At 37.8% G+C, this 13242-nt stretch overlaps 1 protein-coding gene across 2 annotated transcripts in view; it reads right to left on the bottom strand.

Moving 5' to 3' along the window:
- LOC120767613 (CUGBP Elav-like family member 2) overlaps positions 1–12619 on the bottom strand; it is a 216205-nt gene extending 203586 nt beyond the window's left edge. Inside the window, exon 1 of one of the 2 annotated variants that reach the window (XM_040093766.1) lies at positions 11623–12619. In XM_040093766.1, the coding sequence (XP_039949700.1) occupies positions 11623–12230 (608 nt within the window). In that variant the 5' untranslated portion in view covers positions 12231–12619. The remainder of the gene's footprint in view (positions 1–11622) is intronic. The other variant, XM_040093767.1, reaches the window with a different exon arrangement.
- Positions 12620–13242: the final 623 nt, after the last annotated feature.

Below are 13242 nucleotides of genomic sequence, written 5' to 3'. Positions count from 1 at the left end.
CTCTGAACGTATTCCAAGCATTATCCACAGGAATAGGCAGAGGAAGAGAAAGACCTCCACTCCGTTCGAAAGGCTAGGTGGAGAAGAACTTGACTACACTTGGAATCTCCTGTAGGTGCCGAACAGCGAAAAGGAAGAACGACTGGCACCTGTTATAAACTCGATTATTACCGCGTAAGCTGTGTACATATGTATATGTCAATAAAAAAGGATAAGATTAACCCAAGTTTCTAAGGCTCCTAACGCGACTTGATATAAAACTTAAGTTCCTTAATATTTACGCACACATTTCGTGAGGATATCTTGTTAAATAAAATAGTTTTCTTACAAAAACTTGAGTTTTATCGTTAAGTTTGTATGATAGCCATATGATCTAGTGGTCCGATACCGGCGGATCCAATAAATAACCATTTTCTTGCTGCCAAAAGATTGTGTATAAAATTTCAGACCGATATCTCAAAAACTTCGTCTCAGCTTGTCACGCTGAAAATTTATATATTTATTGTATAGGCTCCACCCTATAATACTCCGATATATATGTATATTAAGTAGGATTAGCTTAAATCCGATGGAGCCATGAATGATGACAATGTCCAGTTTTACGAAGTTTTAATTCACTGGTAATGAATTTTACTACAATAGGCGGCCATTAGTTCTCGTGTAAACTCTATCTGACAAAAGCTTACATTCAGCTCAGACGAAATAAGTTCTGGATAGGAAAACAATCTAAAAACCGAATGATCAAATTTGACCCGGACTGGTCAATATAAACAGCCCACACAGACAGTGTCAATAAATATTTGAATTTTCACCTCCATATGTAAATTTCTCAGCCCGAAAAGTTGTTTGGATCAGTCCAGGTCAAATTTGATCTTTCCAGTATTCCCTACCTTCCAAAAAATATACAATTGAATAACAAAATCACCTTCCTTTTATTAGTCTACCTGCCGTGCCTTCCAAGTAAATATCAAAGTAATAAAAGAAAGCCTTCTTAGTTAGCTTTCGTAGTCAGTTAGCCGACCAGCTCTGAAATCAGTCTCGCAGAGTTGCAGCAAATATAATGTAGTAAAAGAGTTTCTAAATCTCTTAGTGGATCCAACATTTTTTTCACGATAAGGCTGCAATGGTTTCCAGAGCATACAGATAACCCTGGTAACTATAAAGCAGGTGAACTGGCCAAAGGAAGCACTAAGGCTGAGTATCGGTGAAAGCAATCTCTAAATTGCTCAACAAGCGGAGAAATATAGTATGAACGGAATATGGGCCGCACATGCCGTCTATTAAAATTCAAAAGAAGTTTTTAAAAATTTAATAGGATTTCTAAGATGTCTAATACGCAGAAATACCCGCAACCAGGGAACACCATATAATGCCTATTGTAGAAGCTACTAGTTGTAGAAGAGGACGCTGCAGTGTTTCTTGACGATTGTCACAATGGATCCCTTAAAGGCCTTGGAGTATCGTCAGACAGCAACTCTACCTGCCCACCTACTATACGTGGATAAAATTTCTCTGAAGATAAGTGTGATCCAAGTAGAGGTAATAGCCTCTTTTTGGCAGAACACACGTGAATCGTGGTCAAGCTGTCATGTTATTTTTGTTAAATATTAATTGATATTTGATCATGGAAAGACTTATGCCTCAACAACGTTTATAAGGCGTAAAGAATGGGTTTTTCGTGCGATTCGCTCAACTTATGGTCAACAAAATCGGCCTACTGAGCGTACTATTCTCCAACACCCACCTTCAGACCTAGCATTCATTCTTTGAAAATATTTCAGGCGCAATAGGTAGAGTAACCTGAAGAGATACAAGAGCTGCCATTTCATCTAGAAAAAACAACAGTTTGGTGTGGTTTGTGGGACGGTGGATATTTCTTTAAAAATGATGCCAGTGAGAACGTAACCGTCAATGGATACCGCTATACACCATGATAACCAACTATTTGATGCCTGAAATTGAAGCCCGTAATCTTTAAAAGATTTAGTTTCAACAAGATTCCCAAACATCGCATGTATCATTGTATTTTTTGAGAGAACACTTCGGTGGGCAGATAATTTCACGTTTTTGGTAAGTCGATTGGCCCCCAAGATCGTGTGATATCACACTGTTAGATTTTTTCTTGTGGGCATATATAAAGTCTAAGTTCTATGCAGACAACCTCGCTTCGATTCAAGCTTGGAAGCAAAATATCTCTCGTGTCATTCGTCATTTACCAGTGGAAATGCTCGCACATGTCATCGAAAATTGGACTCAACGGATAGACCATCTGAGACGGAGCCGCTGCTAGCATTTGAAAGAGATAATATTCAAAAAAAGGCCAAATGGAATGGTAATCGAATAGTAATCAATATTCTTCCTATTCTTTCTTCTATTTGAAGTTTCTTTCTTCTATTTGAAGTTTCTGTGTTTTTTTTTTGAAGTCATAACTTTATGAACCAATGACGCTGAACTCCAAAAATATCTCAATTTCATTCGTATTTTAGCGAGTGTTCTTTTGGCGTTAACTTTCTAGACTCGGCTAAAATAATGTGCCGATAGAAGTCACACAAATGTGCCAACATTTTCCTGTATAAAAAAGTCAGCAATCGAGCCGTCTGTGCTCATCTTGAACTCATTTATTCCACTTATTCAAGCCCCGACCCTTCACGCAAGCGGCGTCATCAACGCAATTATCTGCCTCATGATCATAATTATGTATGTATTATTAACTTAGATGCCATTCAGCAGGTGATATGACAGCTTCGCCGTCATTCACTAGGCAGCAGGCGATACATTTGCATAACGGGCGCTAAGTATACATATATAGACACAAGCAAACATACAAACACTTCTACGAATGTTTTGTGTTGCTAGCAAACATTTATACATGCATATATACATAAGTATTTACAACTGTAAAATGTGTTTTTATGCAAAAATTCCTGTTCGCTGGTGGAATTTGCATATCTATATATATATATACATATATGTATCTATGGGTATATGTAACCAGTAATGCCATTTGGCTAGAAAGTAGAAAGTGGAGAGCCCAGCCAACGAATTTACAAAACGATAATAAAATGTGCTTCAGTACATACATATGTATATGAGAGTCAATATGCCTGCATACTCGTATATGTATCCAAATATGTTTGTATGTTTGTATATATTTTCAGGATGATCCTTTAGTTCAGCATGCTTTCGCGCGTTGGCGTTGTGCTAGATATTATGCAAATGCCGCGCTGTTGACACTCGCATTTGCGGTCACATTGCCGCTGTGGCAGCACTGGCTGGCGCAGTCATTGTCGATGTCAACTTTTTATTTTGATCATTTTATGAAAAATTCATTTGCGATTTTATGCGTAATGTTTGATGCGCGTTTTATGTATTTTTTTGCGCACTCACACATACATACATATGCATATGTGTATATGCAACCTCATGCATATTTATTATTTTAAGGCTGATTGCATAACTGATGTGTCAGTGGTGAAATTTGAGCATTTCGTGATGTAAAAATAATTGCCATAAAATAGATTAGGAGTATAGTGGAAAATTAGTGAATTTGGGTAGTGACGTGGAAACCATTAGAAAATGGCTTGTTGAATATTTTACCGTTAAAATTGATCCGTTCAATTTTCGCGTTAAGCAAAGCGCTGTTGAAGAAAAGACCGTCAACCGTTCCTACGAAAGTCGGTTCTACGTTACCGGAATGGGGTCGGATTTTTATCCGTCCAAGGACTGTCAACTCGGAAGAATTCTGCCGCTACAACAACAACAAGCGACCGTCAAGTAAATTAGGTTATGTTAGGTAACGTGACTAATACGGCAAAGTATCACATTTACACTGTTATGTACAGTCTTTTGTTAAGACAGACGAAAAACTACTGCAGTTGTATATCAGCTAAGGTCAATAGGTCCTTGACCTGTCACAAATCTGTCTGCCATCTATATAACGGGAAGGTATCTATAGACCATTAACAGTATTATGACGTCAATACAGTCCAGTACTGGGCATCACAAGAGGGTCTGGTGTTGAACCCGGAGAAAACGGATCACAAGAAAGCACAAAATTCCTCTATGAAGGGCCCTTCGATAAACCGAACACAACTTTCTCTCAAGAACCGCACCAAGTACCTTGGGATAGACTTAGACAAACCGCAAATCCACCTACCGGAAGTCAATGGAAAGGGTTCAGATGCTCGCTGCGCATAATGGGAGCTTCAGAGATAACTCCAACGGTGGCTCTTCAACTGGCACTAAACCTGCCACCTATAGATCTCTTCGTTGAAAACTGCGCAGCAAAATTGCCGGAACGACTACTGGCTGCAAGTGAATTTCTATAGAGAACGTAGCTCGGTGGGTAATGGCGGTTGAGCAAACACCGACTACATGAAACCACTTTTCAACTGGGAAAGATGGTTCAAAGTAAACATAGAAAAAGGGTGGCTGGCGTAAAGTTTTGTTAACTACGCGCTCTACACACTAAACATCTATACAGATGGCACGAAAATTGACGATGGAATTGGTGCGAGAATATACTGTCTAAAGTTTGGAACAAGGCAACCTTTTAAGTTTCAGGATCACTGCAGTATATTTCAAGCTGAGATCTTTGTTATTGCGAAATCCGCGAAGCTGGCCTCTAATGCACCTGCAAGCAGTTCCAAAGTCAATATCTATGTAGACAGCCAAGCAGCAATCAAGACAGTAACCTCTTATCGGATAGCGACTAAAAATGTCTTGGGAAGCAGGACAGCAGTGCAAAGTGTTGACAGAATCAAGGGCATCGATGGCTATGAAATAGTGGACGAGATTGCCAAGAAAGCTGTAAGGCTAACATCCGAAAACGTAATCAGTATTGGCAAATCCATGCATTGTCTATACGACGACCTCGACAAAAGCAGGGTGAGGAAAATCAAAACCCGATGAAACGAGCTACCAGGATGGAAAACTGCATAAGTCATCTGCAAAACATCTGGTGGCGACACACGCTAGCAAGATGGAGCCGACAGATTGAGCAGACTGCAGTAAATGCCAGTGCAAAGCACCATAAAAACAATAATGCATCTCTTGTGCGCTTGTCCCGCATTGACAATACAACGCTGTAAGCGTCTGGACTCCGCCCAGTATGATACACTGGAGGAGGTATCGACAGTGAGACCGCAGAGACTGTTCAAATTCGCGTCACGCTCAAGCATCCTAAGGGAAAGGATGAACTCCATCTGGTATCGCAAAGGATCAAAACTGGTGTATGCATAGTTTACCAGATGAACCAAACCTAACCTGCATAAAGAAATAATGAAATCTCGAAACAAACTGAACGATCAAAAACTAGTGCTTATATGGAAAGCTTCTTTATTTGTTGAGGTATCTTAAGAATATTCGGAAAGGATTACTGTCCAAGTCCACAACACAATATACTAAGAAATTGCGTAATATGCTAAAGGAAATGCCCCCCTAACCTGTGAAGATATACCACATTGCAGCCGAAGTTACGATTTCCTCTTCTTTTGTTGTTATTTTAATAACAAGAACAACAAATAAATAATTTTATTTTATTATTAGAGCATTCATGTGTATGCTACTAAGGGTCAGTCATATATTTCACGATAATTTTGAAATTTTTAATGTTTTTATGTTTTTTCTTAAACAAAGCTCGTATATTTTGCTTTACACACGAGCACTTACGCGCTTGTATGTCTTCTGCATGCATGTGTGTGCATGCATGGCTGCTTAAAATGTCCTTCCGCTGGTGTGGTGAATAACAAACAACGGTGAATATGTGGGAAATAAATTTTTATAGCAAAGTATAAAAGAATAACGCACAAAGGTTGGCGCAGCTGTCAGTTTTATGAGTGCCGGCATACAAATATACACACACATACAAACACACGCACACATACATATGCATTTTAAGTTGCTCATATGCATTACGGTTTGCTCGTGTATTTGCGCTTATGAACATTCATAAATGCTTTGCATGCATGCAGACAGTCTGGTAATGTTTTGTTTGTACGCATGTATGTATGTATGTATGTGTGCTTGTCTATTTGTGTTATGCTTTCTATTGTGCTCGGTATATGGCTTATGAAATTGGCCCTAACATGAAAAGCATTTTATTTGCTTTAAATTTATTAGTGTAGTTTTTATGGCGCACTGAATTGAGGGTAACACCCGCAGCACACCAACAACAAGCACTCGAATATATGAATATTACTGCACACATATGTAGATATATATTTATAGCCGGCGCCTTTCATTGTGGCCGCTGCAAAGGCAAGCAAATCGAAAACAATACGTGGCAACAATATGTCAAATGTTATTACACATTAAATTAGTCAAGCGTGGTACGACACGTCGTATGAGCAACCGCAACGCACGACTTAGTGCAGGTACATAAAACTACTGCGCCAATAGCGGGCAGGGAGTGAGCATGTGGCGTTAACTTCACAGTAATTTGTTACGTTTCCATATATACATATATATATCTGTCCGTCTGAATATCTATATGTATATACATATGTCTGTGCGCTGCTTAATAATTTATGTAATTCATACCGAAGAAAAAACGTAAGTGCTTTTTTACACACACATAAATACTAATTGAAACCACTTCATACACATACATACACCTACAATAATACCGTTATTCCATACATTCACTCGCGTGTTGCGCACAGCGCGCTTTTTGTGTGCAAATATAGAATTTTTTAATTATTTTGACAAGCATTTGCGTGAGCTCATTTATATGTGGAAGATTACAAGCTTAGGCAAATAACGCCAGCTAATGAAAACTAGCTCATGACAATTAAACACAGCGTTTTTGTATTATTTTCACTGCACGAAAGTGTTTTGAAAGCACTTAACTCTCAACTTTGTGGTAGTTTTTTGGACGGCAGAGACACTCCATCAATAACGTGCGAAATTCATATTTGCAAGCTGGTGAATTAAATATGAAGCATCAAAAAGCGCGTGAAATTAAAGCACTTTTTACGTAAATATACAATTGAGAATTTTATATAGGTTTCAACAGGTAGCCAATCGATCGAAAAAAGCTGTTTGTTGGAAGTAAATTTTGCAATAAAAGGTCAGTTTGAAGAGAGCATAATGATTTGAAGCAAAATTAGACTGACACCTTAGCAAAGACTATTTGTATTTTTCACTTAATAATATCTAATTAAAGACTTCTTGAAAACCTGCCTTGGGTTGCTTACACTCTTTTTGTTTATCACAAAATTTGAAAAGATTTCGAACAATTTTAAATTTTTCATTAGTTGGTAACTCTTTTATCTCTTTGAATACAGCACATCCGTTTGATGGCGAGCTATAATAAGAAGGCGGAACATTCCTCACCAGGGTTGTGCGCTAGTTTTGGGACCTGCAACGTAAAAACCGCCCTCCAATGAAAAGGAAACACGATAAAGAGAAATGGCAAACGCATTAAGGATTATGATTTAAGGCCTTGCAACTGGAATGTAAGGTCCTTCAATTAGGAAAATGTAGCTGCCCAGCTGGTTGATGTGCTCGTAACACTAAAGACCCGCGAAAAGTCGCCACACATCACCTCTTCGACGATTTCAAAACTGCTTTTGAAAGCACAAAAAAGTGTTCAATCCCAAAGAAGGTTTCAGACAAGGCGACTCCCTTTCGTGCAACTTCTTCAATCTACTGCTAAAGCAAATAATTCGAGCTGCAGAGCTAAACAGAGAAGGTACAATCTTTTATAAGAAAGTACAGCTGCTTTCTCCAGAATGTATAAGACAGCGAAGCAAATGGGTCTGGTTTTAAACGCCGAAGTATTTCTTGCCATTAAACAAACAGTCGTGGCACTAGCGACTTGGCTCTCACGTCACTGCTGACAGTCATAACTTCGAAGTCGTACTTTAGGTTCAATTCTGTCAGTATCGAAATCCAACGCAGAATAACTCCTGCCAACAGAAGCTACTTCGGATTGAATAAGCAATTGAGAAGTTAAGTACTCTCTCGACGAACAAAGATCAAACTCTATAAGTCGCTCATTATTCCCCTCCTGTTATGTGGTGGAGAGGCATGGACGATGACAATATCTGATGAGTCGGCACTACGGGTTTTCAAGAAAAACGTTCTGCTGAAGATTTGTGGTACTATGCGAATTGGTGAAGGCTAATATCACAGTTGACGAATCCCCGCACAGGGGGAAGCAGAAGAAGAGGAAGACCTCTACTCCATTGGAAAGACCAGGGAAAAGTATCCCCCCACAGGGGTTAGCAGAAGAAGAGGAAGATCTCGAGTCCATTGGAAAGACTAGGGAAAAAGACCTGACTACACTTGGAATCGCCAGTTGGCGCTAAACAGTAAAAAGGAAGGACGACTGGCACGCTATTGTAAGCTCTGATATAACCGCGTACGCGGTCTCTACTCAATAATTAAGAAAAAAAAGGTATCAAATGATAGACCAGTAAAAAGGTCTTCAGTTGTCTGAAACAAAATCTTAGAAAAACAAAATTTTTTTGGTATAACCAAGCGAACTCTAGAAACTCTCTCTAGAAACATTTTATAGAATAAACAAATTTTTTGGAATGACTATCAATGGAAATGTGCATAACTGATATCAAAAATGTAATAAGCAACCACGAAAGCTTTGTTTCGAACGCTGAAACCAGCAACAACATTAAAATATATTTAGTCGTTTTGAGGACACTGTGTAATCTGTGGAAATATGATTATATTGTGAAAAAAAATTTTAATCGGGTAGGACAGTTTTCAGACAGAGATGTTACGAGGCATCTACTTTCTAAATAAAACTTATATGTTTAAGAAAAGTATCTTTAAAAGTTTTGAAGTCTTAGGGACCCCTTTCAAACCATTTATTGAATTTAGTGTGCTTATCACGGAAGCAAAGCCGACTCGAATTTGTAACCAAATGTTCAAAAAGAACTCTACGGAGTTACTGATTTGGCATATACAGATTTGAAATATTAGAAATTTCGTTAGATGGGAGAGCAGACAAGGGCAAGAAACTGGTATTGAATTAAGAACTAAATTCGAGCCTTTATAAATATGTAATGTTTAAAATATCACTATTAAAATATCACTATTTCTGATGCCAACAGCGTTAAGTTCATTAGCTATCTTTCTAATTTTGGCTTCAGACTGAAAAGCAATCAGTTAGTATAAATACCAAACAAGTCGTCTTCGATTCGCCATTTCTCTGTTCGCTAGCAATGAGCGCTGCTCGCTTACAAGCCATAGTAATAACAGAGTTAGAGATAAGTTCCACACAATAAAGAGAAAGAGAGAGAGAGAGAGAGAGAGAGAGAGAGAGAGAGATCTAATTAGGCGCTTACTTCAGGTTTTAGACAAGCTGTAATATTGTGGATAGATCGAATGACAAATTATTGTCAAATTGGTACATAAACTTTGTTACTGTAACAAAATTTAAATCTTAGACAAATATAAATCTATAACGCTGGACGAATCGAAGAAAGCTAAGATATCTCTTTAAAAGTGTTGTAATTTTTATTCAGCTTGTTTACCATATGTGCCTCACATATTAGACAGATACCATTACTGTGAATGAACCAACTGTCAACTGTCTGTTGAAAATAGCAACAAAGATTGTTCTTCAAAGTTATTGAAACAAATACTCGAACAGCTAATATGCATTTTTTAACGGAAAAGATATAAGAAAGTTTTTTGAACAATGAAACTAATGCGCAATAAAAAATAAATAATATTTACTTTATTAAAAAGTGTAATACCAAACTAAAATATTCGAAGTTTGTAAAAAAAATTTGGATTATTGGCGAACTTCGTATATTGGACTGGATTTCTGAAAGTACTCTAAAACAACTGTCGATAAACAGAGAGCTTCTCATACTACTGCGGGCAAAAAATAGCAAGACTTTTTAATTTCAATTTCGCACCAAAACGCATTCGTGAAAATATTTTGTTTTCAAGGTTGATATGAGTACCAGTGACATCTACAAGTATGTCATTTATTACAACAAAATAATCATTGGTGTTTGGTATACGCTTGTCTTTCTGAAGTACATAATATGCATTCGGCGATTTTTACGATGAGTAAAATTATTCAACAAAGAAGTTCCATTAAATTTTGTGTGCGGAATCTAATTTCTAGTAACGAAACCTTCAGAATGTTTCTGATTGGTACAAATCATTCAAAGAGGATCAAGAACGCGTTGACAACGAACCACGTTCAGGACCGTCACAACATCAACTAATGATCAACATGTCAATATTATTAAGGAATTGGTCTTTGAAATGAATCGACTATTAACAGTCAGAGCTCTCACTGGCAGCGTTGGAATACCAAAAATAAGCAGTGAAAACCATTTTGATAGATCACTTGGGCCTAAGAAAAGTAAATGTATAATTGGTTCCAAAATTACACAATTTTTTTCAAAAACCAGCATCGCGTGAACATCTGTCTAACAATGATTTCCGAGTACCAGGGTGTCATGAAACGTGTTATTAGTGGAGAGGAGTCTTGGTCCTATGTCTGGTCCGAAAACAGGCGACCAATTGGCCGATCATCCTGATATAAGTGAGCCGAAGCCGAAAAAACCACGTCAAAGCAAGCCAAAAATCAAGATTATGTGACAGTTCTCTTCGATTTTCGAGGTGTGGTGCACAGCGAATTTCTTCCGTTTGGCCAAACTGTCAACAAAGAATATTATTTGAGTTTTATGCGTCGTTTACGCGAAGCTATTCGTAAAAAGAGACCGGATTTATGGGCCGACAACTCTTGGTTTTCGCACCACGATAATGCACCTTCGCATACTACCTTGATTCTTCGTGAATTTTTGCCTAAACTTTGAATCAATTTCGTGCCGCAACCACCGCTTTATCTAATTTAGCTCCGTGTGAGTTCTGGCTATTCAGGAGACTGAAACGACCGCTTCGAGGAAATTGTTTTAGGTCAATTGAAGACATTAAACGTGAATCACTAAGCGCTTTGAAGGCTATTCCGGAAATTTACTTCAAAAACTATTTCGACGATTGGAAAAGAGTTGGCTCAAGTTTATTGGGGCCGATGGGTATTACTTTGAGGGAATGGATTTTGAAGAATAAATAAAGAATATTAAAATTATGAACAAAGTCTCACTATTTTTTGCCCACAGCAGTATAGTTGGAGAAACATACATAATTTGATTTAAAATCATATTGAACAACAGTTACACTGCTCGTTTAATAACATTTCGTTCATAGCAGATTTTTTAACGCTTGAAAATTTCGAAGAATATAAATTTCATGTAAAAATCTTTAGGTTAAAAGCCTTAAACATAACTTAATACACTAAAATAAAGGGCAACAACAATAAAATGACATTGCAACAACAACAAAAGGACATTGCAACAATAATAGAAATGTTAGTTACTGAGGTGACCACAAAATAGTTGTCAGAAAGGACATGTGGTGTACAGCACTCACCAACACACACACATGCACACGTCTATGTGTGACTACGACAAGGCAACTAAATTGTACAGTTTTGTTTATATGTATATGTATGATTGTGCAACAAAAAGTTAGTAGTACTACGATTTGAACCAATTTCGCTACAGTTCGCTGCCAACTATTGTTATTATTATTATTGTTTTTGTTTTTTTTGTTAGTGTACGGTTATGAAATACTCACTTCTCCTTCAGGCAACTGCGAAAGTCCTGCTGCGAATCGGACTCCTCCGGCATTTGCTGTTGCTGTTGTTGTTGTTGCAGCAGCAGTGATTTCTGTTGTTGCAACAGCTGTTGCTGAAACAACTCATGTTGCTGTTGTTGCAATTGTTGCTGCTGCTGACAGTAGCTTTGCAACTGTTGCTGTTGCGTTGGCGATATAGTTTGCTGTTGTTGCAATTGTTGTTGGCTATGCTGAGACGACAGCTGCTTCTGATAGGGGTGTATGCTGTTGTGAGTGATGTGGCATAATTTATTGCAATTGTTGTCCAGTCCATTATAATGATTGCCATTGTAGCGTTGCTGCTGCTGTTGTTGTTGTTGCTGTTGCTGTTCTCTCGTTCCAGGCACATGTGTTGCCTGCAATTGATTGGCGGATTGTAGTTGCTGCTGCTGTTGTTGTTGTTGTTGTTGTGTTCGTTGCGCAATATTCGTCTCGGACGATTGATTGACTCGGTAACCGAGCGGCAGCTGCTGCTGTTGCTGCTGCTGCGACTGTGCCTGCTGGGACGGACTATTATTGCCAGAACCAGGTGAAATTTTACCGGCTAAAGCATCGAGCGAACTTAACATTATGTTAACGCTTTGCTGCGATTCTCAATTTTTGTGTCTTGCGTCTGTCGTGACGGCAGGCGACGCTTATACGTGTGGCCTCCACCGGACAATGTGGCTTCTGTATTTCGGCAACTGTTGCTAGTATTTATGCTTTCACTTTTGTATTTTCTGCACGCTGGCCGATAGCTCATACAACAACAAAATATTAACGCAAATCAAATCGAGCAATCGAAAGTGCTCAAAAGCGTAGCGCCAGAAGATTTTAAAGGCTTAAGCTCCTTGTTTGAAGTTTGCACTAGAGTGTGCCTTAAACGTACTACTCTCCACTCTTGATAACTTTTACTTTCAGTTTTTATTAATAACGGTTTTCCGTTGTCCTTTGTGTGCGCACAACTGCTTTGAAGCTCGTTTGTTTGTATAAATTGCGGAAATTCGCTCGCGTTCGCTTTTGCCTGAAGGAAAAGTATATAAATTTTGAAAGTTCGATATTAGTATGAGTGACACTCAAAATGTATGTGCGTATGTTGTTAAAACGAAAATGATTAGATTACATAATGCATAGTGTAGCGGGGTAGTAAGTATTTCCGATTGCGAAATATGTTAAATTCAATGTTAAATTGGCTAATTAAGTTTATTGTAGATGAAATTAGTAATAATATATTTCGCAGTTATGATATTCCGTACTTAAAAAGAGTTAGACTAGTTTTGGAAACTTTCTAATTTTTTGTTGAGTCTATCTTAATTTTTCATGAATAAGTCCACAATTTTTATTTTCAGGTTTTATTAGAACCCCTGTAGATTAAAAAATAAAGCATTGGCTTTTCGGGAGCGTTGTAGCAGCAACTAGACACAGAACAACAATAAAAATCAAGTTCAGGTCATTTGGTGTCAAAATTTTGTCATTATTGTCAAATTATGTCATTATTATTTTTTTCTCAAAATAGTGTTATGTGTGTCAAAATTATAGCACAATAGTAAAAGTTATGACAATAGTATCAAGCTTGTACCAATAGTGTCAAAAAAATGTCAT

Source organism: Bactrocera tryoni, chromosome 2 (assembly GCF_016617805.1).
Source record: "Bactrocera tryoni isolate S06 chromosome 2, CSIRO_BtryS06_freeze2, whole genome shotgun sequence".
Classification (NCBI taxonomy): domain Eukaryota; kingdom Metazoa; phylum Arthropoda; class Insecta; order Diptera; family Tephritidae; genus Bactrocera; species Bactrocera tryoni.
The sequence above is the reverse complement of the archived record's forward strand: the minus strand, read 5'-3'. Positions and strand labels throughout refer to the sequence as shown.